Here is a 27025-nt window from a genome sequence, read left to right as displayed (position 1 = left end):
CTTAATGCTATCCTAGGAACTAAAAAAGTAAGTACTTGCTCACAATATTCTTGCTCCTTTGTTTGCTTGACTTACTCGAATGAAAAGTGATGCCCAGTAAGGTAGATCTACTAGGCTTGGCTTTTAAAGTATTTAATAGCAATTGTGGCATTAAGTATTTATATTGTACTTGTGTCTTTCATTTTGATGCTGAGGCTTTTGTGGAGGAGTGGATAGCATCTTATTTCAACAAAAACAGCAGGAATGCAAAATTACTACTGTCTTCCATCATCTACAGCCTCCTAATGGAAAATACGTCCTCTGCTGCTGATAATCTGAGGTGTATTGCCTTTTAGACAATTGTATATTGCTTTTAGATTCTACCCAGCTCTTTTACAAAAGCTTGGTAGCAACTCCTGAAAAAATAAGTGATTAACAGAATACCACATTAAAACCTATTTAAAATAAATCTACATTAGCTTTACTATGGCTGTTGAAAGCCAGCCCAACCAAGAAAGCTTTTTCAGGCTGCCGGAAGGTATTCATGCTTGACATATCTCTATTGTGATTTCCACAACTGTGTAGTGACTGCTGATTAACCTCGCAATATATATAATTACCGCTCACACTAGGTGTCATGTACAGTACAGTTCTGGAGACATTCCTATCACAACCAGTAGGATCAGAGGAGAGGGTAAGGCCCACACTATTAAACTTTTGTAACCATAATCTTAGCATCTCTCAAACAAAACAAAAAATAGTAATTATATTAAACTTAAAATATGCATTTAAATAACCCCACCTACTGTAAAATGCTGCCTCCTTTTTGAAACAGCAGTTTCGCTCACTGGCTTAAAGCAATTGGCTCTTAATTCTGCTAATCCCAGAATAAGATGGAACATTTAGGGGGAACACCATGTAAGCACCCTTTCTTTTTAAGGATTTGGGTTTTCAAACAAATTGTCTATGCAGTTCATGTAGAAAAATCATGCCCATGTCTCAAAAGTGTGTATCCCTTTTGAGATAATCCAAGTCATAACTGAAATAATTTCACAAATATATTTACTGCTGCTGAATCCTTTTAGCTAACAGCTCCTCTCATAAAAATTTCCAAAGTGATAGCCCCAATATTTAGCATTTTGTAAGTCACCTGATTTTGACCTTAGGATGGAAGGTTCACTGCTTCTGTTACGTGCTCTTTGACACTTCAAGCAACTGGAGAATAAAAAAATTAAACTCCTCTTCCCGCCCGCCCCCCACTCACTGTTCCTTCTCAAAATATGGCTCTTTTCTCCAAATTTAATTCAAGTAATTTGTGGCTGTGGAAGAATCCTATCTATCCCTTGTGTCTTTTGTCAGCCTTTTGGTAAAATCCTTGTTTTCCCCCTTCTCCAGCTCTTTCCCCTCACCCAGAACTGTAGCTTACTCTTTTCCACTGTTGGATGCTGCTTCTATTTCTAGGGGAAGCTTTAATATTCCAAATTCTCCCCAAATCCCTTATCCCTTGCACTTAGTTAATGGCTATATCAAAAGGTTGTGGAAGAGTTACCACGAGTTCAAGCACTGTTCCCACTTTGCTCCTCCCGTAATACAAACAGGAACAGCAAACCACAATTTCTGGCTTAGCACGGTGTCCGGATCAGGGATCATGGTTTATTTCACTCCCTGCCCCAAAATAATAATAATAATAATAAACTGCTATGTGAATCCTAAGATGTGCACTTTGTTTCTTGGCCATGGCTTGTTTGAGCGACACAAACCACAATCCCTGGTTTGGACATAATGCTAAGCAAGGGGTCGTGGTCTCTCCTGCTTGTACTAGGGAAGCAACAAAATGGAAACTATCTCCACCTTGACAATAAACCATTAACTATGGTTTACGCTGATGTCCGAATGCAGCCAGGGTTTCATACAGCTTCTGCCATGTATGGGACAACTGGCTAATTCCCTTTTTATGCAACGTTAAAAATACGTTGAAACTAGGATTCTGAGGTTACTGTAAATATGGGACCTACTTTGTACGTGGGTGGTGCTGTGGGTTAAACCACAGAGCCTAGGACTTGCTGATCAGAAGGTTGGTGGTTCGAATCCCCGCGACGGGGTGAGCTCCTGTTGCTCGGTCCCTGCTCCTGCCAACCTAGCAGTTTGAAAGCACATCAAAGTGCAAGTAGATAAATAGGTACCGCTCCGGCGGGAAGGTAAACGGTGTTTCCATGCGCTGCTCTGGTTCGCCAGAAGCGGCTTAGTCATGCTGGCCACATGACCCGGAAGCTGTACGCCGGCTCCCTCGGCCAATAAAGCAAGATGAGCGCCACAACCCCAGAGTCGGCCACGACTGGACCTAATGGTCAGGGGTCCCTTTACCTTTACTTTGTGCAATGTGCTGGAAATGTGCAGTGTACCTGTTTCGACATTCATTATATGCACTGAGAGGCCATGTGCAAGGAGAGGCAAGAGGTTTACTCCCATCAGTCACTACGTTTCATCCCCTGAGATGGCATTGTGATGTCATTGCTGTTCACTAGTCACAATGCCCTAGAGGTTTTACACAAAGGAGACTCCCTTGACCAAGTCCATACAGCTCCCAGCTTTTCAACATCTTGATATGAACTTGTTTTCAATGGGGTCAGGGCTGGACTTTTAAGAAGTAAAATTTTCCATTTTTTTTAGAACGAGCATTCCATTTCAAGTCACCAATAGTAAGTAGGGAAATTTAAAAAATGCTTTTCAAGAAATAGAAAGCTCATTTTAAAAATGATCCTAGTTTTGGGGGTGTCCAGTTCTGATGCGTCTTTCAAGTTATTTCACTTACACAATAATTACACATTCACAAAATTGTCCACAGTGATAGACCCAATATTTAATACTGTACCAAGAGCACAGATTTTAAACCACATGGTAAATTTCAAAAGTTTGGATTTCATTAATAGCATAAATATGGGCACAAATCACACCAATCACAGCTTTGAACCAAACTTTAACCTCAGTAGGGCTTTCATGAGATGTAGATTGGATTATGACCATCAGCTGCACACTATGATATTCGAAATTTGAGGTCAGTTATTCCCTTTGGAGTTGTTGGACAGTTGCTACTGATTCATTCATATTCTGACATCCTCTTGCAAAAGGAGTATGAAGTCCTAAACAGTGCTCATTTACATTTTAATAACTGATGCTACTTGGATATATAGCAATGTGACTGATAACTTTGGTTTAGATAATAAGTTTTATCATTTGAGCCTCATGAATAAAAGATCATCCACAATGCGTATGTTGTTCCCAGCCTTCAAATGAACAGTGAAATAGATTTGCTAATTTTGAGATCAACATCTGTTGATCTGCTAGACAGTCTGTGAACTTTGAAAAGCCGTTTGTTGGCTCTGGGAGGGCTAATATTGCCTAACCCACAAATTCCAATCCGAAGTACAGCAATTACTTGATCTACTTTGCCTCTGCCATTCTGTGTGATGATGTCCTATGTGGTGGTACCTCGGTTTTTGAACGTATTCCATTCTGGAAGACTGTTCAACTTCCGAAACATTCAAAAGCCGAAGCATGCATTTCCAGAAGCATTTACGTCCAGGAAACTCAATACGGAAGCCGCGTGGCATATTCGGCTTCTGAAAAGCGTTCGAAAACCGAAGCAGTTACTTCTGGGTTTTTGGCGTTCGAAAGCTGAAGTTCGACTTCCAAGACGTTAAAAAACTGAGGTACCACTGTATATTCCAGTGAACATGATGTGCACTGGAAGACAGAGGGTGCAAACCAGATCATTTCGTTGCTCTTACTGGTTCTGGTCTGCATCCCAAGATACGGAACTAAATTTATGCTGCATCGAATAAATCTACTCCCCCCCCCCCTTGTGTAACAACAAAACAATTTTGGCATGTGAAATGCAGTTTGGGGAGGCAGAGCCTTCTAGAGCAGCTTATTTTGAGCAGCTTTGAAAATTGATCAACTCTTGAGTATGACTAGCATTGGATTTTAACTAGGGCTCTGCATATATGTAGGTAGTAGAACCTGAGGTCTTGAAATGAATAGAACCTAACTGCATGCCATTAGTATGTCTTAGGTTTTTCCCCCCCCTGCAACTATATTGCTGTGCTTGTTTCTTAATGCTGCCTCCCCGTTTGGAAGATGAGGACAAGGAAGCTGCTTTATCCAGCGGAAAAAGTCTGGGTGGACAAGCACAAGTATGACGAGGCAGAGAGGCTCCACTATGAGAGGGAAGCAACCTTAGCAGCTTCTGCTGCCGGGGCCTGTCAAGAGGTGGTGGCGGTGAACGGCTTCTGCCATGAGGAGGACCCTGTGGAAGAAGAGGTGAAGGGAAACCTGTGGAGGTCAGGAAGCAGGAAGAAGCAAAAGAAAAGGAAGTGCTCCCCCAAACGCAAGCCTTTAGACCCCAAAGTGGACTTTGTCCTGGCCGGGTTACTGGCTGACCGTGTCTGGTTTGACAAACCTCTCTTTGACCGGGCGGAAACAGCTTACAGGAAGAAGCTTGCTGAAATGTTGTTGCAGGAGGCTTCTGAGGGCCTCCCGGCCGCTGAGCAGTCTGCGCTGGTGCCCTGGTCAGAGGCAGAGGTCTTCCAAGGTGATACGAGGCCACAGAGAAACCTGGCTGCCTTGCACTGTGCCCATGGCAGCCTGATGGCCTGCCACCACATCATCCAGGATGTTTGGGTCAACAAGTTCAACTTTGACGACGCTGAGAAGCTGTTTGTCGAAAAATCCCAGTTGGTGGCTCTACCACAGACCCTGGACCTCTCATCCACGCCATTGCACGGCAGTAGTGGACTAACACCAGATGAAGGCTATGTGACTGCACTGCCTACTCCTTCAACACCAGCCCAGCCTGCGGATATCATCGTGGATACCGGTGCGCCCCCAAATCTGCCTGATACTTTGATCCAGCCGGTGAACGGCAAGCCTCAGGTGTCGAGTTTGCAGGCGCTGATCTCGGAGGTGTGGCTGGAAAAGCCTATCTACGATGACGCAGAGAGATGCTTTTACACAAACATGTTTGACGGGCACCCTCCGGGAAAGGTGAGGTTGCAGGAGTGTGGGCGCCCGGAATCTTCCAAGAGGAGCCGGAAGGACAAAAAGGGCCGTAGCACAGGGAAGCAGGCAGCAGCAGGCAAGAGGGGGAACAACAACATCTCTGCAACGGCACCTCCAGATTCTGCACTCTCACCAGCCACCTGGTATTTCATTCACAAGGACAGCGAGTCTGCGTGGCTCAGCAAACCCACCTACGACAGTGCTGAGGCGCAGTACTACATCTCCAAAGCCTCAAAGCTGGCAAGCAAGCAGGAGAGTGCCGGAATGCCCGAAACGATGTTAGCAAAGCCATCGCAGCCAGCTGCTCTCGCTTCAAGCGCACCAGAGTCTCATGCTAAGTAGGAAACGCTTGTTCTGGGGTAACATTCCTAATGGGCCAGGATAGTGTGGAAGAGCTTCTGTATGTAAAACATTGCAATGTGTTGTGTCCCACTGTAGAAAGATGTAAGCAGGCCATAATAGACATCCATGTTAATTGGGCCAGTCCAGGTTAGAAGGAAGAAGGGAATGGTTTTATGATTTGTCCTCCTCAGTTGCTGGTAGTGCTGCTCTGTACAATTTAAGCTTATAAATTATTCCCATTACTTTTGCAGAGCCTGTTAACTTGTTCAGGGGAGGCATCTGAAACAGGATTTACTATCTCTGTATTATTATTACTTTTAGGGAATTAGTACCCTGCTCCTCATGCAAAAACCTCCCAACTAGCATGCATCAGAAGAGCAATTTGTTTGATTTTATATACGGTATATATGTAGGGCATTAAGAAGTTCTACATAATTTTATATACGCAAGTCACATCCATTTCTCATGTGCCTAATTTGTGGGAGCTTTTGTTTTTGGCAGATGTGGAAAAGCTTTTTAAAAAATAGGACCTCCACAGATACTGTATCTGACCCTTTTTGGCTGTGTCAAACACAAGCCGTATTAAGCTGGAACCATACCCTAAAGTGCTTCTTTAGCAAAGGATTGTTGTCACTTGAAGGTATGCTGAGTGGTGACTATGGCTTTGGTGGTTTTGGACTGATCTGGACGTTTATGTGAATGGAATGAACCAAACAGATACCTCTGAAAGGTTCTTCTTTTTGTTGGCTCTGCTTTTTCCTGCAGTTTAAGTGTTTCTCAATAGCATATAGCATATTGCAAAATCTGATGTTTCTTGTCAGGTTCTCCCCTTTCCCTCTTCACTTAAAATCTTCTATCCTGTGATCCTTTTCTGTGTCACCCTGCCCAATAGTAACCATGTAGTCTCTCCTGCCATGCAGTGAACCTCCCTTAGTTTTGAATTCCACTGCCACATGCAAAATTCTCACCTCTGTTTATGAATGTCTATTTCCCATTTAGACACAAATTTAATGTGCTTCTCTTTTGGCCAGTTTACCAAACCACTGTGTACTAGAAGGAAGGCCTCCACAAAAGGGATGGGATGTTTTGCTCTTTAGTAGACTTTGCCCTGGTGCTTGGCTTTGCATTATTTTAAGCAGGTCTATGCTGTGTCCATTGGTGGACATTGGTTAATGTGGCTCCACAACACTCCATATATATTTTTTGCCCATAAGAGTTGAAGTGCTACTTAAAATCATTTACGTAGAATCATTTTGGTGGCTTATTCAGGTGTCCATAGAGCTGGTGTCATAGCTACCCTCCTGTCTGGGCAAAAGAACTCTGCCTAGCCCTCCGAGAAAGGCAATGTCAGGAAAGGGTTGTTTGAACATGAGCATATTGAGAAAAACTATTCTTAACTGTTGGTTGGACTGTGGATTTTCACGTGTCTTGTCTCAGGGTAGTTGAACTGGTTTTTTAAAGAACGCTTGCTTATCAATGTCAAAAGGACTGAACAGGCAACCAAGTGACTGAGCAGTAGGTTCCTAATTGGTCCCATTTACACAAGCCTTCCCATCTCAGGTAGGGAGGCAGTGGGGATGTGGCCCAGTGGGATGGAAGAGGGAGATGATGTTTGACTAAGCTGGCCCTAACCGTTGACCTGAAATATTTCTAGCTATTTATTTAGTCTCCCCCTCTTTTCAGAAACATGGCCACCAGCTTCCTCATGCATGAAAAGATCTGGTTTGACAAGTTCAAATATGATGATGCTGAGAAGAGATACTATGAACAGAAGAACGGTCCAGCTGCTAGCCCCTCCTGCCAGCAGGTAAGATGCAAATACTGTCCAGGGGAAACAGGCAGCTTGCATGGCACAATCCTTCTGGAGCAGGTAGCAATATGGTGGGGGCTTTCTTCATACCTGTATGAAGTCATTTCCATTAACAATCTCACCACCTACTGAACACCAGATGAGCTTTGCTAGCCTTTGCCTAGCCTCCTGCTAATCAGATGTCTGTGGGAAGCCTATAAACGGGGCTTGAAGGCAACAGCCACCTCCTGCTAGTTCCTGACCACCACCATATACTGCTTGGTACCTGTAGGATCTACGAAACAATACCCTACGTAGAGTACCTCTCACATTATTCTTGGAGCACCAGACGTCTTAAAATTATCTTCCTGCTTATCATCTCCTTGTCAAGTACTGGGCTTTTGCCTTTGGTTGCAGAACAATCACTCTGCTCCCCGCCCCACCCTACTCTATGGTACAAGTGAATCCAAAACATGTTATTTCCCAGTGGGATGCACTGCCTTGAGGGGGCAAGATCTCCTTTCCCTGGTTCATTTCCAGGGAAGAAGAGCTCCTCAGCTACTGTACAGGTGTTGTAGTTTGAGTACTACAAGAGGTAGTGATTGCCAAGCAGGTAATTTCCAGTTTAGCTCCATTCCACATTCATTACCCCTTGCCCCTCGAACCTTGCATTCTTTGCACTTCTAAATGTTTGTCCTTGAGAGTGCTGGCTAGGGTAGAACAGTGTGTATTAAAATAAAATTTTGAGCTATTTGAAAAGGAAAAGGAAGCCATAATTGCTGCATTCGGGTGCAGTGCTAATATATGACTTAACGATATGAGGCCGCACCATGGTGAGGTTTGGTCTCTCATGTTCTCCTTCTCTCCCCACTTCCTTTGTGTGCTAGGAGAGAAAACTTTACTCTTTCAGTTGTGCTTTGTGACAAAGCACAATTCACTCCTCCCCCCCCCCGCCCCCAAATATATGCAACTGGCTTGTCCAAATAGTGGCAAACCAGGATCTGATCGTGGTTTGATAATCCCAGTTTAACCATCTGTAGTTTGTTACAAAGAGAAAACAAATGCTTCAGATTTTCTCCTTTGTAGGTGAAGGGCTGGGAAGGCCTGTTATGACACATTCCCATATTGCTAAACCAGGGATGGGGGACATTTTTGGCCTGGTGGCCCAGATCTACAATTCTCTTTTGTGCACCCAGACTAAACAGGACTGAACACTCAGCACATCAGCTGGTGAGAGGGGAATGGAATCCTGCTGTGCCTGTCTGCCCCATACCTGATGTCACATAGGATGTTTGGTGTGGGGCAGGTGAGTGTGATTTCAGGGAAATGATCTTGCAGGCCAGATGGTGGCCTAGATTTGGCCTATGGACCAGAGGTTTCCCACTCCCGTGCTAAACCATGCTTTAGTGTTCCATCTGAATGCAGCCACTGACTGATTTAAGCTGTTTCCCAATAATCCAGGTTACTCTGAAAGGACAGAGTAGGAACAGCATTGCCTCCCTGGCATTGAATAATGGAGACGAGAGGCAGGATTCAGTAGTGTTGATGAGGTTTTCTAGGCTGCAAGAAAACAGCTGTATAGCAGGAAGCAAAGTTTTGTGACTATGAACAGGTTCCATAGAGGTTGCTGTTGACTCTGTTATAGAAGATGGCTTGTAAGGAAGGGAGAAGGTGCAGGAAATTCTTGCACGTTCTTTCTTACGAATGTTATGAACAGCATTTGTTGGACACCTGCATACTCCCCTCTTCCTCACAACCTACAGCACTGCTTTTATCTGGAAGCTCATCTAAAACCCTCTGTGTCTGCACATGCAAGACATTTCCCCTCTCTTTTCTTGCAATCTTAGAAAAGTTTATATAGGCCCCTCCCTAAGGGTAATAGTCTCCAGATTAGACCAAACCGAAATTAAATTTCTGACTCAGCAGCAGCACAAAGACTTGCCGCGGTGTCAACTGAATTTCTGCAAATTCGTCCAGGTTAGGGTGGAAACACTAAATGTAGTGACTGGGCCCCCACAAATATGTAAAAATGCAAAACTGAAAGATGGTTGAAATCTGCAGGTCTTTTTAAAAATAATTCCCTGAATGGTAGATTCTGCATCTGTTCAGCTACATTTGTGCTGCCTTCAGTAGTGACATTATTGTAGGAACTAGAAATGCTCACCTGTGAGCAATTGTGTACATGGTACAGGCTCTCATAGGGTCAGGCTGTAAGTGAAGCAGAGGGCTCTCTTTTCTATGGTAAGCAGGCGATCAAGTGAAGTTCGCCCCATATCCAGAAGCAGCAGCTTCTAAGTATTCAGTCTCCCAGGGCGTATTCTCCAAGCTGCTTTGTTAGCTAGTAAGGAACTTGAAGCAAATGAGACTGACATTCATTAGGGCAATGAAATTGATAAGCGTCTTCTTTAAATAGGCTGACTTTCCTACATCTTGAGAACATGACAGTGTGATGGCCTATACTTGTAATGTCTAATAAAGATTTGGCGAAGTAAGTAGAGAACATGACAGTTTAGAAGGATGTTGGCTCTTGCCAGGAAGGATTAGACTGGTGCTTTCCAGGGCCCTGTTTTCTTTTGGCGTTTTTTTAACACATCAGGGGCTGCCCAGCAGTGTCACAAGAGAGACTGAAGTGTGCCTTCACAGTATTCACCATTCCAAACACAGATTCTTTGACGCAGCTTGCACTATCACTAGTCACCGGGGAATCCTAGAACACCCAACATTGGCCAGAAAGTTCTATCCCATCCCTGAACCCTAACTGAATGGACAGACAGGTGGGTGCAATATGGGAAAACAGCATAGACTTGGCTGTCCCACAGGTCTAAAGAACTGGTTGAGAAACTACACATCTTCCTGCATTGCAAATAACTTGACAGTTATTTGATTCTGTGATTCTGTTTTTTGGGTATAAGACTGAAGTTTGTGTCCAATTTTTTTTTTAACCTGTGCCACAGGTGTCAAAGGTTTGGGGAAATGTTCATGTAGGATCTGATGCATACTAATCTCAGCTTAGTTTGTGTGGCGGGCTTAAGATGCATGGCCTAGGCAGTGTGATTGCCACCATTAGAACAGCACAGCTTTCATGATTTAACAGCAGTTGTTATGCCAGAAGATACAGTCTAGATTAAAGTTAAACCCAGCATCAGGTCAGCACGAGGAAACTTATGTTCAAGGCTCTGATGTGTAGATTAGAGTACCCCACACAGAATTTGGTGTTCTGAAAAATTTCACCTAAAAAAGTTTGCAGTCACAATGGTTGAGAGGCGTTGCTGGAGAAAGACTCAGATGAGAGGGCACCTGGTTTGCCAGCAGCTGTGGCATCAGTGCTTGGCCCAACTCTGCCCCCCATCTCATGGCTTCCTTATCATGTTATACATCTAGCCCAGGTGTGCTTGCCATCTCCACCATGTTTCCAATTCTGTCACCATCATTCTTGATGTAGTTGGGGAGATGCCAGTTTTTTTGAAAGCCTGGCACTTAAGAGCAGAATCTTGTTCAAAACCAAGTATATTCAGATTTCATAATCTAGGCCAGTGTTTCTCAAACTTGGGTCTCCAGCAGTTGTTGGACTACAACTCCCGTCAACCCTGACCACTGGTCCTGCAAGCTAGGGATCATGGGAGTTGTAGTCCAACAACAGCTGGAGACCCATGTTTGAGAAACACTGATCTAGACCAAAGAATGCAAGTCTCAGTTCGGGATATGCGGCTGCCCTGCCTTTGATGTAAGAAATTTATCGTGTCTATAAACCCACTCTATTTGCATAGGGTGAGTAGCAGCAGTATAAAAAGCACTTTTGTCAATTCGCAGTCTGCATGTGCACTTTCTATGGCGAATAGGGTCACTGACCCAGACACTGACTTGGGTATGGCTGTGTCATGAATAGCTACACCCGCTTGTCTGATGCAAAAGTTGGTGGGAAGTTGGAGCGTCCCGGTGGCTGCTGCCTGGATCCTATCCTGCAGCTTATTCCAGAAGACAGGCTGGATATAGCTGCCGACAACATAGTTGTTTCATTCTGCAGATGGATTTTTATGCTCACTAATTTTTTTCAATGGCTGACTGCTCTCGTACACAGTAAAAACACTTTCCCTTCTTTCATGTGATCCACCCTCAGTAATTTCTCCTGTATCTGTTTGTGCCTTTTTAAAAAGAACAAAAAAAAAACCAAACCAAAAACCAAACACTTGGTTCTTTCTGCACTGTTTGCAGGAGAACGGAGCCAGCACGATCCTACGCGACATTGCCAGAGCCAGGGAGAATATCCAGAAGTCGCTGGCCGGAGTGAGTACCTGGGCGCTCTCTCACCAGCTGGCTAACTGCATTCATTTTTCCTAGCTATGGCATATCTCACAGATATAACTCCCCCTGCTCCTACTGTGATTGATTCCCCCCCCCCCAGAGCCTGTGTGTGTGTCGCTTTTCTTACCATAAGTCAGAGGGGATGGATGAGGTGGAATGAGCTCTGTCATATCATGGCATCCTATTTGTGACATAATCCTGCTTGCTCTAGCCAGATTGCATCTGCAGACTAACCCAAAGTGGAATTGCGGTGTGGCATTCCATTAGCTCATATTTCAGAACCAGAGCATGCGCTTGGGAGCAGTCATAGGGCGCAGCTTTTGCTAGGGTGCCATTTCAGACGACAGGTGGCAGGTTGCAGCCTTGAATCCAGCCTTATGATATGTTCTCGTATGTCAGTTCTACTCTAGCGTCTTGACATACATTGGTGGTTAGGAGCTTATAACATGGGGGGGGGGTGATTCAAGCATGCATTCCCCCACCCCATCTGATCTAGCAAAATAAATTGCATGCAACTTCCTCTGTTTCTGTTCTTTGCGGGCTTAGCATTTGCCTAGCTTCACATTAACGTAGCACTTCAGGGACAGCAGTTGACCTGTCAGCAGGGGCATTTGTGAGCTGAACAGTGAATTTCTTGATCCAGTTTCCATTAAGACACATGCAGAGAGATTGCATTTGCACATTCTGCCTCCGGTGAGCTGGTTTGGCTGTGAATTTTAACTCTGAATGCTGCTGCAGCAACTTAGCCTGGGTTTGCCTAAACAAAGGCAGTTGACTTTCTTTAGCAATCACATTGCTGTTCCTCCTGAGGAGCTTGGAGTCATTTGCACAGGTTCCCAGGCTCTCCAAATTCCTTAGCTTCAGCAATAGAACTGGATCGTATGCAGTTTGGATCAGGAACACAAACTTCAATTTGATGTTTAGTGGGCATGTCCTCTATAGTTTCTCATAAAGAGAATCTTGTTCAGTAAAGCAGGCAACCAATATCCCAGATTCTTCCCCAGGTGATTTTTTTTTAAAGAAAGAAAGTAGCCCTCACCCACATTCTTAGATGCATGCAAAGTAAAGCCCCAATTTCAGCTCCTGAGTGAGAACAGGAGTTGTTTTTAGGAGCGGCTGTTGAACTGAAGTAACTGTCTGTGTTAACTGTGACCTCGGCTATGGAGCATAGCTAGAGTGCATAGTGTAGATTTACAGTTTCCAGAAAATTTGAAGCCATAGTGGGGGGCAGAACTGTGGTTCCTCCCCCTGGAAATTTTTATGCAAAATATGTACTGCATATTAAACCAAAATTTACTTTGCCGCTTTAAGTACATAAAATGCATCATCTATAACTCAGCACAAGAGTTTGCCCCCCAGATTTCCAATCTTTGTTGGAAAAATGAAAAAAGCCCTCATAGGTGGGCATAAAAAGCTCCTCTTTCCCATTGTATATATTTTTCTGAGCCTCGTTGACTCTAGTGCTTCTTAATGCTGCCTTCTGCTTTCAGGCAGTAGTCATTAGGATATGTCTTCTGTTTTAGCTTGTGGGCCTTAAAAAGATTAGATTTTTCTGAAGAAGGCAGAAAATCTTATTTGCAGGAGAGGGCATATAGTAAAGCAGTCATCGGTGGCCCTGTGTGGCATGTGTCTGCTTTCTGTTAGCCACAGCAAATTGAGAAAATGAAGCTGTACTGCCTGGGGCTGATGGAAGTTGTAGTCCAAAATAAGTGAATAGCTTCAGGTAGAGAGAGGCTGCAGTAGAGGAATGAGCTGAAGTGACTCGTGAGTGTTAGGTGAGAAGCAGAAGAATGTGGGGTTTGAGGTGCTGCGAGAAGATCCTTCACTTTCAAGGACACACCTTGGGGACTTACAAAAAAGACAAAATAAATTTGCCTCATCTTCTTGCATTTAGCCGGGAACTTTCATTCATTTGCATGGCTTCCTTTTGGAAACAAAAGGGCATCTTTCTTGCTTGATTTCATGCTTGCATTAACAATTAATCTTGGGTGTGTTAATTTGAGCCAGTGAAGGGCTTTATTTATTGACTGAATTTGCATCCTGCCCTTCCTGCCGAAGGAGCCCAGGGCAGTTTTGACTTTGAATTATGCCTGGATGGCTCTGGATAACACTTGGTTGCTTGGCAAGTAGATGTGCGGCATGAGCAGAATAAAAAAAGCCCCTCTTTCCATTTTGCATTTGCATGGCCTCTCTGTTTCAAATAACGGCTGTTTTCTGCTTTGTTCTGTTCAGCTGCAGCACTTCTTATTTTCTGCATGTGTGGCGTATTAAATGGGTACGTGTCTTTAGTTGATGAACAGGTGGGGTCCCTCACAGTGGGTTTGATTTGACACTCTTTGACTTCACATGGCTGAAGCAGAGAAGAGAGAACAAAAAGTGACTCCCTTGGGCAGGCATAGGCAAACTCGGCCCTACAGATGTTTTGGGACTACAATTCCCATCATCCCTGACCCATCACCCCTGGTCCTGTTAGCTAGGGATCATGGGAGTTGTGGTCCCAAAACATCTGGTGGGCCAAGTTTGCCTATGCCTGCCCTTGGGCATCTTCTTGCCTGTTTTCATGCCTCTTAAATTCAGCCCCAAACTATATATACTGGCTTCAGTACTCTTAAAACTTGGATAGTAAGACAGCCTTGTATTTAACAACTTGCCTGGTGCCTATAGCGGGTTAGGAGTCCCACGCAGGTGAGTGAGTAAGCTGGTGCAGAAGGAATGGATCTCTCCATTCTGCTTGGTTTCCATGCCGACTGCAGAAAACGAAGGGGAACTCTCCCCCTTCTCTCTGTCTTCCCTCCACTGGCTTGTTTGGGAGGAGGCAGTATTCATTCTCTCTCTCCCCCCCCCCCCCCCCGCCCTTCTCCCTCTAAGCCTGCTAAAGGGCAACCATCCTCTCTTTCTACAGTGATTCACTGCAGCCAGCATGGAGACACAAATTGCTAGTCTCTTAGGCTAATAAAAAAAGGTTCAGGCTAGTTCAGGCTCATTTTTATTTGCAATATTTTACTCTGTCTCATCATTGCATAGTGAAACCAGGGCAGGCAATAGTCAAAACGTAAAATTATAAAACAGTTTCCAGTTAGGAAGCAGGAACAAACAAAGTTAGGAAGCAGCCTGTGGGTCCCCAGATGTTGTTGGACTACAACTCCCATCATCCCTGAGCACTGGCCTTGCTAGCTAGGGGTGATGGGAGTTGTAGTTCAACAACATCTGGGGACCCACAGGTTGAGAAAGGCTGGATAAACAGTCTTGTCCAGTCCCATAAAAGCCTGCTGGCAAGTATGTGTGTTAATCTGGCGGTGAAAGATCTTCAGTAGCTCATTTCAGCCCTAATCCCTGGCCTTAACCCGGACTGAAGTGGGTCAAGATAACTGGTCTAGGCAGGGCTATTTTTCTAGAAAAAAGGGTGCCAGAACTCACCATAAACACCTCCCTCATTCTCTTAGAATGGCAATGACACCCACCTGAGAGATGCTGGAACTAAGCAAGTTCCAGCTGGAAAAAAGCCCTGGTCTAGGAGATAGTTTGGCCTTAACTGCATATGGTAGAATTCAAGATCTGAAACAGTTAGTCATCCCTGCTTTAAAAAAATCATTTGGTAATTGTAGGTCCTTTAGCTCATTAAAAGCTCTTAAAGCTGTGGGGTTCCTTTTAAAGCATTTGTTTGGAAGATTTATAGACCACTAAATATTTGACAATTTTAAAAAGGATTTCCCATCCTGTTTCTTTTGCATTTCCTTGTTAAAAACTTGGAATGGCAGCTTGAACTAATCTCCATTGTTAGGCTTTGGTAGCCAGGCTACCACCAAATGCGGAGGGCACCAGATTGACCAAGGCTGCTCTGTTAAGATTGCCCAGATCAGTACTGTCGGCTTTTTCAGGGGAAGAGAAAGGGATTTGTGGTGGTGGTTTGTGAGCACAGCGTATGAGTTTTGTGGGTGTGTTTTTCTTTGTTGTGCATTTGATTTCTCTGGCCGCTGTAACACTCTTATTTTTAAAGCAATTTGCCATTCCTCCCCTGCTTATTAAAGGGAAGGACTGATTATCCTGATGGATAATCCAGAACTTGTTTTTCCACAACTTGTTCTCTGAATTGATTTAATTGTGTTGTCTCAAACGTTCCAGCTACAGGACACCAAGCTTCCTAAGTGGGTTTTTTAGAGGAACAAACAAATTGTGGTGACTTGGGCCTAGTGCTAAGTGTAACATGAACTCATTTTGATTAGGAGGGTCGGTTGCAGCATGTTTAAAAATAAAAAAAATAACCAGACTACAAATGGAGCTGATGATCAATTTATTTTAATAATTCAAGGAATGGCAGATACAAAATGCAGAGCTATGACAGTACTAAGAGATGGAGAGGCAAGTTGCAAGGCAAAACTGGGGGGAGAAAACAACCTGCAACAGAACCACAAATAAAAATTTAATGCCAAAAAGAGAGGACATTTTCATTTGGGAAATGGAACATTGTTCCACCCGGACTGCAGCTCTCCCGGATTTCAGATAGGAGACATTCCCAGTCCTATCTGGAGTTGTGAGAGGTTGAACCTGGGACCTTCTGCATTCAAAGCATGTATTCTACCACTGACCTTTGGCCCTTCACCATTGTCATAATATGCAACATCAGACAAAGGTAGGAGGAGTTGTGGCATACATGGAGATGGTGCCAATGGTGCAAAATTTAAGAATCATTCTAGGAATCTATGGTATAAACAGGTTGTGAAAACAGTTACAGTGGTGCCTCGCAAGACGAAAATAATCCGTTCCGCGAGTCTCTTCGTCTAGCGGTTTTTTCGTCTTGCGAAGCAACCCTATTAGCAGCTTAGCGGATTAGCGCGTTTAGCGGCTATTAAAGGCTTAGCGGATTAGCGGCTAAAAGGCTATTAGCAGCTTAGCGGCTTAGAAAAAGGGGGGGAAGCGGGGGAAAAAATCGCAAGACTCACAAGACGTTTTCGTCTTGCGAAGCAAGCCCATAGGGAAAATCGTCTTGCGAAGCAACTCAAAAACGGAAAACCCTTTCGTCTAGTGGGTTTTTCGTCTTGCGAGGCATTCGTCTTGCGGGGCACCACTGTACTTGCAAATGTGACTACATGCTGCTCACCTCAGGCTCCAAATCACGTATGAACAAGTTATACAGCATCATTCCCCATAAATAACCTCTGGGGATTTCCCCATCACCATTCCTCCCTCCATCACAAGAATTCTCCCCCTACTTCCACTTTCAGTTTCTTGACTAGTTCTCTTACTTCCTGGCTGAGGTTACCTAGGCCTAGGGACTTTGAATGAGGGACTTAAAATGTATATGGATTGTTTTCACGTGTTTGTGTCTGAAATAATCCTGGCTGTTCCGCTAAGCCTAATGGCATTCCAGTTGCCGTGTCTATGGCTAAATTGCAAGTTGCCTTAACTGTTTAACACAGAACTTTCTCTGCTAAGCTATTTCTGCCATTTCCGTGTCGGGACAAGTTGACAGTGTGAGCAGCTTATTTTGGGCTGGAATGGTAGGATTTGCTATCTCTGGTTAGGCAAACAAGACCAATTCTGTGCCCTGACCCTAGTTGAAAAGAACAGAACTTTGAAGCTTAAACTCATTTTTTAAAAATGCACCCCAGGTTACTGTCTTACTCTCAGAATATTGATTTTACTTAACTTTTCTTACCTAGGCATGTTTTCCTGCATGTGGGTTGGACTGCTCTGCTTAGCTGCCCACATCTGCATGAGTGACCAGAGTAAACCGTGTATTTTTTTTATTTTTACCATAAAATACTCTTGCCCTTTCCAGCTCAAGACAGTTTTGCAAAACCCCCACGAAGCCCCTCCAGCACGTCGCAAGAAGCAGTCAGGTCGCGCGACTGTAAGTCGCTTTTGGGGGCGGGGGGAGCACAACAACCTGTTTGTTTGTCTGCCAGGGTCAGCCCTTGCTCCTACGTCAGGCCCTTCCTCTGCCTGTTCCCCATCCTGTCATTGTGCTGCTTTGCAAATTCAGTGCCGTTTAAGGGTCTAGTTATACATAGTTGTGCTTGTGGAAAATATCCACACAGTTATGTTCAGTTATCCTTCAGGAATGGCTTCTCAAGTAGGGAAAGAAACCTATATTCTAATTTTTAAATTAAATTTACCGGTAGTTTTTATAAACATCTATACTACTTAAGCAGCAGAATAACTGAAAATAGTATTCCCTAACCCACCTTTCTAGAACCCTTAGCTATAAGCTGCCATAGTTGTGATTAGATCCCAGTCATAAGATTCTCTGGTGCAAGGAACTAGCTGAAGCTCTCACAAGGGGCTTGTACAAACCCCCTATGATTTCTGATGCTTGTCTGTTGCTTATTCGATGTTCCAGTTTGCTTTTGAAACTCACAGTTTTCCTTGCAGAGTGGAGGACTGCTGTTTAGGACAGGAAAGTGCCTCGAGTCCTTTTAGGCTCACGGCGCCTTGGATCCTGGCCAAGTTCTCTTGAGAAGAACTGGAGCCATCTCTCCCAGTCTTGTTAAAAAAAAGAAAATTGTCTCCCATCCCTGTGTAGGATAGGTATTCACATTATTTGCCTTGCATGATGGTGTGATCTTAAGAACAGAATACTGATCATGTTCGGCAGGGTTACCTCCCCCTTAAAAAGAGGTGCATGCCATACACATACCCCCCCTTTTGAGCCATTCATACACATGCCATGCAAATATTATCGTACTTAAGATATCAGGAGGTACCGCATAGGGACTATTTGACAGCTATGTTTTGTTTTGAATTGCCTAAAAGCCCCACAGGAGCACATATTCAGGAGTTGAGGAACTGTGTACACCACAGTTTCCATCATGGGGCTCAGGCCATGTGCTATTTGTCTTGCACCTTCTGTGTGAAAAAAGCTTGGTCCCTGTTGCTCTCTTCATGGCTTCCCCCATCCATTTCTCTCCTGTCACTCTGGCTCTGTTATGATAGAGCGTCTCTCTTGTCTGATGTGTCGGCAACCAACGGCCTCACCCTTCTCCATACTGCCTGTCTCTTTTTCAGAGTGTGAGCAGCACCTCCGCAGCAGGACCGGCTGGGGACCAAAGTGAGCTGGTCACCAGGATCGCGACCCTGGAGGCAGAGAATCAAAACCTTCGTTGTGGTGAGTGGCGAAACCGGATTATGACTTGCAACTGACGTGCCGGTAAAATCTTCAACGTTCTCTTGTTCAGAAGGAGGAGTCTGTGTGTTTTGACTTCTGCCAGCGTTCTGCTGATGCTAATACAGTAACTGGCAGGAAGGAAAGCAAAGTGCTCCATGCTGTCAATTTTGATCCCATTCATTCAGTGTTCTCTACCCCTCCTCCCATTTTCCAGTGGTTACAGACCTTCAGCTTGCCATTTCCAGACTTGAGAACCGCCTGAGTCTTCTGGAAAAATCATCTACCTCTCATCACCCTTCACCGCCACCACCAACACAGGTAAAACCATTTCTAAAGGAACATGCCATCCTATGTTTCATCCAGTTGTGGACAGGAACTCTGGGGGGGTTTTGGGGAGTGGCGGCAGTGGGGTTGCAGAAACCTCTACAGGGTGTTTTTATTTAAGCCCCATGGAAAAGTACATAGTCTCAACAAGACCTTTGTGTGGTAGAAAGGTGGAACAAGTTCCTTATCTGTGGGGTAACATCATTTGTTGTTATTGGAGAGCTTTGTTGCAGGAGGAAATCGGCAACAGTGGGCACTTCACCTTCAACTGTTAACAATCTTCTCATTAAGGAGTGTCAGGGTTCCCCAGAAAATGTGTTTTACTTTGAAAACTATTCCCTTAATCTGTGTGTGGGAGTGACCAAGTAAAAACTTTAAGTTTACCTCTTGCACTGGCCTGGGCTGTGATAAGTTACTGTCTACATTAGAAGATCCCTGCTGAGTTATCCCAAAGACCCATTTAGTTCAGCAGCCTGGTGGCCAGCCAAGTGCCCACCAAGTGTCCATGGGAAACTCCCACGCAGGATCAGAACACAACAGCACTCTGGGGTGGAAAGCCCAAATGACAGCCCTCTCCCATAATTGTCACGAATCACAATCCATTTTGGTGTTTCTACGCATCTTCCTACGTTTCCGAGCACAATTCAAAGTGTTGGTGCTGACCTGTAAAGCCCTAAACGGCCTCAAAGCCCCAGTATACCTGAAGGAGCGACTCCACCCCCATTGTTCAGCCCAGACACTGAGGTCCAGCTCCAAGGGCCTTCTGGCAGTTCCCTCGCTGCGAGAAGCCAAGTGACAGGGATCCAGGCAGAGGGCCTTCTCGGTGGTGGCACCCGCCCTGTGGAACGCCCTCCCACCAGATGTCAAAGAGAAAAACAACTACCAGATTTTTAGAAGACATCTGAAGGCAGCCCTGTTTAGGGAAGTTTTTAATGTTTAATAGACTATTGTATTTTAATATTCTGTTGAAAGCCACCCAGAGTGGCTGGGGAGGCCCAGCCAGATGGGCGGGGTACAAATAATTTATTATTATTATTATTACTTCTATTCATTTCAATGGGGCTCCCTCAGGGTAACATGATGGATTGTGCCCCATGGGTCAAATTTGTGCTTGCTTATTGGCTGGCGCCGAAAACCCACCTTCTCACACGTCTCCCCTTCTTTTGCCTGTGACCAGAGTTCCTCCGCTCCTAGCGATTACCTCCCCTCCCTTTTGGCATTTGCTTTTCGCTTTCCTTTGATGCAAGATTTATTTTGGTGTCTCCTTGAAGCATGTCACTCCCATGAAGAAGGTGGAGCCGTTGACCCATTTATCAAGGAAAGTTGAGCTGCCTTCTGCTTCGTCTACAAGGAAAGCAGAGACCTCCGCGGCAGCGGCTGCAGATGAGGACGATGACGACATCGACCTGTTTGGTAGTGACGAGGAGGAGGAAGACCAGGAAGCTGCCAGAGTTCGGGAAGAGCGGCTCAAGCAGTATGCAGAGAAGAAGTCCAAAAAACCTGGCCTGATTGCCAAGTCTTCCATCCTCTTGGATGTCAAGCCAGTAAGCTCCTATTTTTACCCTTTTCCAGTGAGTCAGTATCATGGGGATAACTTCAGGTGCTCCACTCAACTGGTAAAGTGTATCTTGTGTGAATTGGGTGTTCATAAAGAACTCTCCACCTTAGCCCTGAAGCTCTGAGTGTGTTGTCTCTGCCCTTTTCTTCTCTGTCTCTCACCCTGTCTCTGCAGTCTTCTGGGGTGCTGGAACAAATAGAGGAGAGCTATGAGCATTCCATGTTCTCTTGATTGTAGCTGCAGAACTGAGTGTCCTGAAGTTTGGACGAAACAAATTGAGCTCTCAAGACTGATGTAGCGCTGCCTTGGAGTACTAGGCCGTGGTTAATGGGCGTTGCTTAATAGGGTTCCTAGTGTTTGCTGGTTTGGGCTTCCTGCCTAACTCCAAATTTGGCATCCTCTAAGACTTTTCTTAGAACGCGGGTGGTGCTGTGGGTTAAACTACAGAGCCTAGGACTTGCCGATCAGAAGGTCCGAATCCCCACAACAGGGTGAGCTCCCGTTGCTTGGTCCCTGCTCCTGCCAACCTAGCAGTTCAAAAGCACATCAAAGTGCAAGTAGATAAATAGGTACCGCTCTGGCAGGAAGGTAAACGGCGTTTCCGTGCGCTGCTCTGGTTTGCCAGAAGCGGCTTAGTCCTGCTGGCCACATGACCCAGAAGCTGTACGCCGGCTCCCACAGCCAATAAAGCGAGATGAGCACCGCAACCCCAGAGTCAGTCATGACTGGACCTAATGGTCAGGGGTCCCTTTACCTTACCTCCACAAGGCAGAGATGTGTTCTACATTATAAAAGGTACCAACTCAAGAGGTCATCTTGCTGTAGCATAACGTATTGAAATGTAATTATCTAATAATTTTTGCACTGCAAACCTCCCAAGTGAACCTTGCAGCCCAATCATCACTGTACTCTCCATTGAATTTAATTTGGGCTGGAACTTGATTGTACAAGTTTAGGGAAGCTTTTAATGTTTAACAGACCACTGTATTTTAATATTTTGTTGGAAGCAGCCCAGAGTGGCTGGGGAAATCCAGCTTTGGGGATATGTTACATTTGTCAAAAAAAGAGCTCGGTGGAGTAGCTTGAAGACAGGTGAAAGGGAAGATCTAAAGTTTCATAAAATTGCTAACTAGATTTTATTTCTCACCAATGCTGGTAAGCTAATTGACAGTCATGTATGGCTTCTCCATTTCACATATTTACTTTTGGATAATCTCTGGGAAGTCTTTTATTCCTGCAAGCAACCTTGCACTGCCTTGTGTCAACTGTAATCCCTTGGCTCCTGCATTTTCTGTACTGATTGTGTTGCTAACTCCCATTTCCCCCTCTCCTTTCCCTCCTTCAGTGGGACGATGAGACGGACATGGCCAAGATGGAGGAATGTGTCAGATCTGTCCAGATGGATGGTCTGGTTTGGGGAGCCTCCAAACTGGTCCCAGTGGGTTATGGCATCAATAAACTCCAGATCCAGTGTGTGGTGGAAGATGACAAAGTTGGGACAGATATACTGGAGGAGGAGATCACCAAGTTTGAAGATTACGTAAGTTCCCACGCAGCGCTATTTCTCTGGCCCAGTTGCCCAGCCCATGGTGATATAATTCTGTACTGTAGAGATGGATGGCAATCTGTCATGGATGCTTTAGCTGAGATTCCTGCATTACAGGGGTGTGTGGACTAGATGAGCCCTTGGGGTCCCTTCCAATTCTATGATTCTGCGTCCAAGTTGTGCAAGCCTCTTAACAAGATCATATTGACCATATTGGAGTTGATCCAAAACAATTGGGGAAGAGGTGGAATTTCATGAACATTCCAAGCTATTTTGGGGGGGGGAGAGGACTTTTGGGGTTTTGCTTTTTTTCCCCAGGGAGGGAGCTACAGAGAGAAACACACACTGTCCTGGCATCCTGCTAATTCCCACTCCCAGATGCCTTGAGTAACTAGGAATAATGCAGGCCCTTGACTAGGACTACATTAGCAAGAAACTAGTGCAAAAAATTAGGCTTTTGGCAAGAGCTTTTGAGTCTCCTGAAAAGCCCATCTTTGTGCTCAAACTTTTAGAACATTCAGTTCATCCCCAGACTTTAAAAGCTTGTGTTGATGCTGTTGGCAGTGCCAGAGGCTTATATTTGTGCATTGAGCTTGGGTCTTGCTGGTTTGTTCTCTCAGCTCTTATACCATCTGCTGCTAGCTTCGTCCCAGGAGCAAGTCTGCCACGTTCACTTTGCCAACCTGGTATATACCCTTCATATGTTTTGGATTGATGGTGGCTGTGATCCAAAACATCCGGAGGGGACCATATTGGTGGGAGGTGCATTGGTGATTGAGTATTTGCTTGCTAAGAGGTTATTGTCTTGTGCTCTCAAGGGTACAACAGGCATGCATCCCTGTGGCTTTTTAACCTTAACCTTAAAAACGCTGATGCAAAGCGTTTGACTAAGGCCTAGTGTAGTCACATTAGTAGAACTTGTACAAAACGTTTCGCAGAAATTAGATAGACAGACAGACAGATTCATTGGATTTGATATCCCGCTTTATCACTACCCGAAGGAGTCTCAAAGCGGCTAACAATCTCCTTTCCCTTCCTCCCCCACAACAAACACTCTGTGAGGTGAGTGAGGCTGAGAGACTTCAGAGAAGCGTGACTGGCCCAAGGTCACCCAGCAGCTGCATGTGGAGGAGCGGAGACGCAAACCCAGTTCACCAGATTACGAGTATACCACTCTTAACCACTACACCATACTGGCTCTCATTCTGTGTAGCTGCTTATGTACCAGGATGCGATCTGCATAGGTCACTGAAGCTGAGTCCCTCTTAAACCAGCAGCTGTGCTTGAGAGTCCCATTATGTTTCCAAGCCTTCAACACACATCACACCTCCTTCTTAATTATCGTAATTATCACGAGGGTTAGGGTTTTCAAACGATGCCTGGATCAGATTGCAGAGTCTGTGGTTTGCACACACGGCCCCTTCGCTTAGGCCAGTCTTGGGATTTACTTTTTTTGGCCTGACGGTGCAAAAACTCTTCTCACTTCATTTTTCTCCCTTATGTCTTCCAGGTGCAGAGTGTTGACATAGCTGCTTTCAACAAGATCTAACGGCAAACCTTTACACTTTCTAAAGCTAATAAAAGGTCAAGAGTTGGAGAGCAGTGCTGTGTGAGGGCATCTTTCTTTTCTGTTCTAGGAGGTGCTGCTGATCAGAGGGACCAGCCTTTTTCAGCTCTCCTCCTCCAGGGCGCCTCCTCTTGTTTTGGAGGTGGTTGAACTTAAATGTGCACTGCCTGGAGAGAAAGTCGCTGGTCCTGTTACGTTTCTTGTGCAAATAAAGCTCATTTCAGATGACCTTGTACTGAAGATGTCCCTGCAGCATTGTCCGTGCACACCTCACCGGCCACATGGACAATAGCTGGGTAACGTAGGGGTGGCTTGCATTCTCTTGTTACAGAGATTTAGTGTTTATTGTTCTGGATTTAGTGTGTGTGCATGTGCAACCACACACACACACACACACAATCAAATGCACAGAATAGGATGGGATGTACCTGACAGCAGTTGTACATCTGAAAAGGATTTTGGAAATGGTAATAAGTTGCAAGCTGAACATATGTCTGCAGTTTGTGACTGCAAAAAATATATATAGTTCCAGGCTCTCCATTTTAAGAGGGATATAGACAAATTGGAGCCTTTTCTCGGGGGTTGCTATGACAGTGGTCAGTGGTAGGGAAAATGAATCCTACAAGAAGGTTGAAGGAAGTGTTATGTAATATTAATGGAAAAGGTTCAAGCCTTAGGTCAGGCATAGGCAAACTTGGCCCTCCAGATGTTTTGGGACTACAATTCCCATCATCCCTGACCACTGGTCCTGTTAGCTAGGGAGGATGGGAGTTGTAGTCCCAAAACATCTGGAGGGTGAGTTTGCCTATGCCTGCCTTAGGTATAAACATCGGTTAGTTCTTGAGCCAGAAGGAACATAAGTGCAAGGAGACAGATTGCCCAGAAGGGGGAGATCCTCTGTGAGGTTAACAGTTGCACAAAATCCTCCTTAGGGTGGAGTTAAACTGGAAAGGGAATGTTGGTCTGCACGTCAAGGTAGCTCCCATGCTTTTCTACTGATTGGGAGAAGTTGGCTTGGGCTGTAGGTCCAGTTTACATGTCAGGCTAACATAGATGTCAGCACAACCTGCCCAAGTGGGGATGAGCAAAGCAACCCCACCAACCTCTTCTAATGCAGGCAGTGGAAGAGCTGCAATGTCTTGGTTTCACAGTCCTGGCTGCTTGAACCAGGTATGATGGGCATCTTCAGATATCTAAAGGGCTGTCATATGGAGGGTGGAGCGAGCTTGTTTTCTCCTGCTCCGGAAGGTAGGCCTCGATCCAGTGGATTAAGTTACGAGAAAGGAGATTCCAACCCAACCATAGGGCAGAACTTTCTGACAGTAAGAGCAGTTCGACAGTGGAACAGATCTCATGAGATGGGGTGGACTCTCCTCCTTTGGACGTTTCCAAACAGAGGTTGGATAGACATCTGTCATGTATTCTTTAGTTGAGATTCCTGTATTGCAGGGGGTTGGACTAAATGACCCCCCCCCCGGGGTCCCTTACAACTCTGTTTCTGTGACTTCCAAGAACTCTGAGCAGTTTCAAAACAAGCCAGCTTCAAACCAGGGGAGGGCACCATGTTCTGGAATCTGCCCCATACCTCTACCCTAAATTTCATGTTGCAATAGACTAGTTTGCATTAAGCCATTGTGTGCTCTGCTGCCTTATTGGGGCGTTGGAGGGGAAGGCTTGCTCTTGTAAGGACTAAGCATGCATCCAAGGAAACGGGGGCAATTGGCAGGCCCCCAGCTGGCTCCAGCCCACCAGCCGCTGTGCCGGGCGAACTCCGGTCCTTGGTGCAGCATAAATCTGTGACACAGGCTTTAGAAGACTGTGCACACTATTCAGCAGAGACAACGCTATGCAAACAGAAGTGGCATGAGCATATTTACAAGCAGGTTTATTCAGTGTAGATCAGGACAATAGGAAACACGTCTGATCTCCTTCGTGTCCAAAGCAAACAGCATAAGCAAAAGCTATACACACAACGGAAGTTCCCAGCAAGCTGTGCTGGAATGTAAACAGACATGTGCCATGCAACAATTCCACATGCCTGTTCCTTAAGGTGGAGCAGAATTCTCAACAAGGACATGGATACACGGAGCAATGGATCCAAACTACAAGAAAGAAGATTCCACCTAAACATTAGGAAGAACTTCCTGACAGTAAGAGCTGTTTGACAGTGGAATTTGCTGCCAAGGAGTGGTGGATGTTGAGGGCCTGCTCGACATCCGAAGAAATCAGTCTCACACCAAGATAGGTTGAAGAAATCTGGCTGCTCTAGAGCTACTGCAGCACAGTCTTTATTGTGTGAAGTCAGAAAGATACAAAATACAAGCAATGCAACTTGTTCTCAGCCAGCAGATAAGGGCCATCGCACTAGACCACGCAAACGATCAGGCCATGTTACGTTGACCAATCATTTGGGACAGCACGAGCTATTCACGCGCTGTTCATGCTCCAAGGATGCTTTTAGCTATGAAATCACCCTGCAATAATAAGAACTTTGCTCATGCTCTTATGTACAAGCAATCATTTTCCCACATGTCTCCTTCTTTGGAGGTCTTTAAGCAGAGGCTTGACAACCATATGTCAGGAGTGCTCTGATAGTGTTTCCTGCTTGGCAGGGGGTTGGACTCAATGGCCCTTGTGGTCTATTCCAACTCTATGATTCTATGTTCCGCTTCTGCACAGAACTTGTCTCATCAGCACACTTCTGGGGTGGGCATTGCATGGGATCAGATATGTGGTGCATTAATGTCTGCAGAGTCAGCTCTACATGAATAGATTAATGATGTCTGGGAACCAAGGAAGCAGCTGGCATCTGCTTATATATCCCATCAACAAATCCTTCTGGGGTTGCTGTAGAGAAGCTTCTAAACAGCCTTTGCTTTGAAACCTTCCAAGCTGCTGCTGTGTTTGGTCTGGTGAGACGCTGCTGAACAGGGGCTGTAAGGCCAGACAGGTTTTGCGTGTTCTTAAGATGGTGGTAATCCCACTAATGAAACAGCTACGACTAAGCCTGATAAGTAGGAGGAAGGTGAAATTCCATCTTTGCTTTGAAATCGGAGAGGAGGAATTAAGAATGGGAACATTTGGTAATTTCCACTGGCCACGTTGCATCCCCGTAATTAAGCAAACGCACCTCAACGTGAGCAAAGAAGCATGTGCAATGCTCACACCTCTGTATAGTTAAGGAAATCACACTCTTTTAGCTCTGAATGCTGCACCTCCTGGGCTCTTAACACAGGTTGCCCCTGTTTCTGTAGCCCACTTAGGATACTAGAATCTGGTGCATCTCTCAGCCTTGGGGTGAGAGATTTCTCCATGTCCTCTTGCTAGCATTGGTCAAAATGTATGTGTTGTCATTGGATTATTTTTTAAAGCCAGGTGACAGCAGCCACGAAATTAAAAGACGCCTGCTTCTTGGGAGAAAAGCAATGACAAACCTAGACAGCACATTAAAAAGT

The 27025-nt window shown here is 45.1% G+C and overlaps 1 protein-coding gene across 5 annotated transcripts in view; it reads left to right on the top strand.

Annotated features, from left to right (window-relative positions):
- EEF1D (eukaryotic translation elongation factor 1 delta) overlaps positions 1-23605 on the top strand; it is a 28453-nt gene extending 4848 nt beyond the window's left edge. Inside the window, exons 1-10 of one of the 5 annotated variants that reach the window (XM_077932684.1) lie at positions 602-673; positions 4117-5375; positions 7063-7186; positions 11381-11452; positions 17250-17321; positions 18476-18575; positions 18790-18893; positions 20171-20443; positions 21803-21997; positions 23514-23605. In XM_077932684.1, the coding sequence (XP_077788810.1) occupies positions 617-673; positions 4117-5375; positions 7063-7186; positions 11381-11452; positions 17250-17321; positions 18476-18575; positions 18790-18893; positions 20171-20443; positions 21803-21997; positions 23514-23552 (2295 nt within the window). In that variant the 5' untranslated portion in view covers positions 602-616 and the 3' untranslated portion in view covers positions 23553-23605. Of the gene's footprint in view, positions 1-601; positions 674-4116; positions 5376-7062; positions 7187-11380; positions 11453-17249; positions 17322-18475; positions 18576-18789; positions 18894-20170; positions 20444-21802; positions 21998-23513 lie in introns of those variants that run through there. The other 4 variants (XM_077932686.1, XM_077932685.1, XM_028736031.2 and 1 more) reach the window with 4 other exon arrangements.
- The last annotated feature ends 3420 nt before the right edge of the window (positions 23606-27025 follow it).

The sequence above is a fragment of the Podarcis muralis genome, chromosome 8, assembly GCF_964188315.1.
Source record: "Podarcis muralis chromosome 8, rPodMur119.hap1.1, whole genome shotgun sequence".
NCBI classification, from domain to species: domain Eukaryota; kingdom Metazoa; phylum Chordata; class Lepidosauria; order Squamata; family Lacertidae; genus Podarcis; species Podarcis muralis.
Note: the sequence above shows the minus strand (reverse complement) of the source record. Positions and strands in the feature narration are given on the sequence as shown.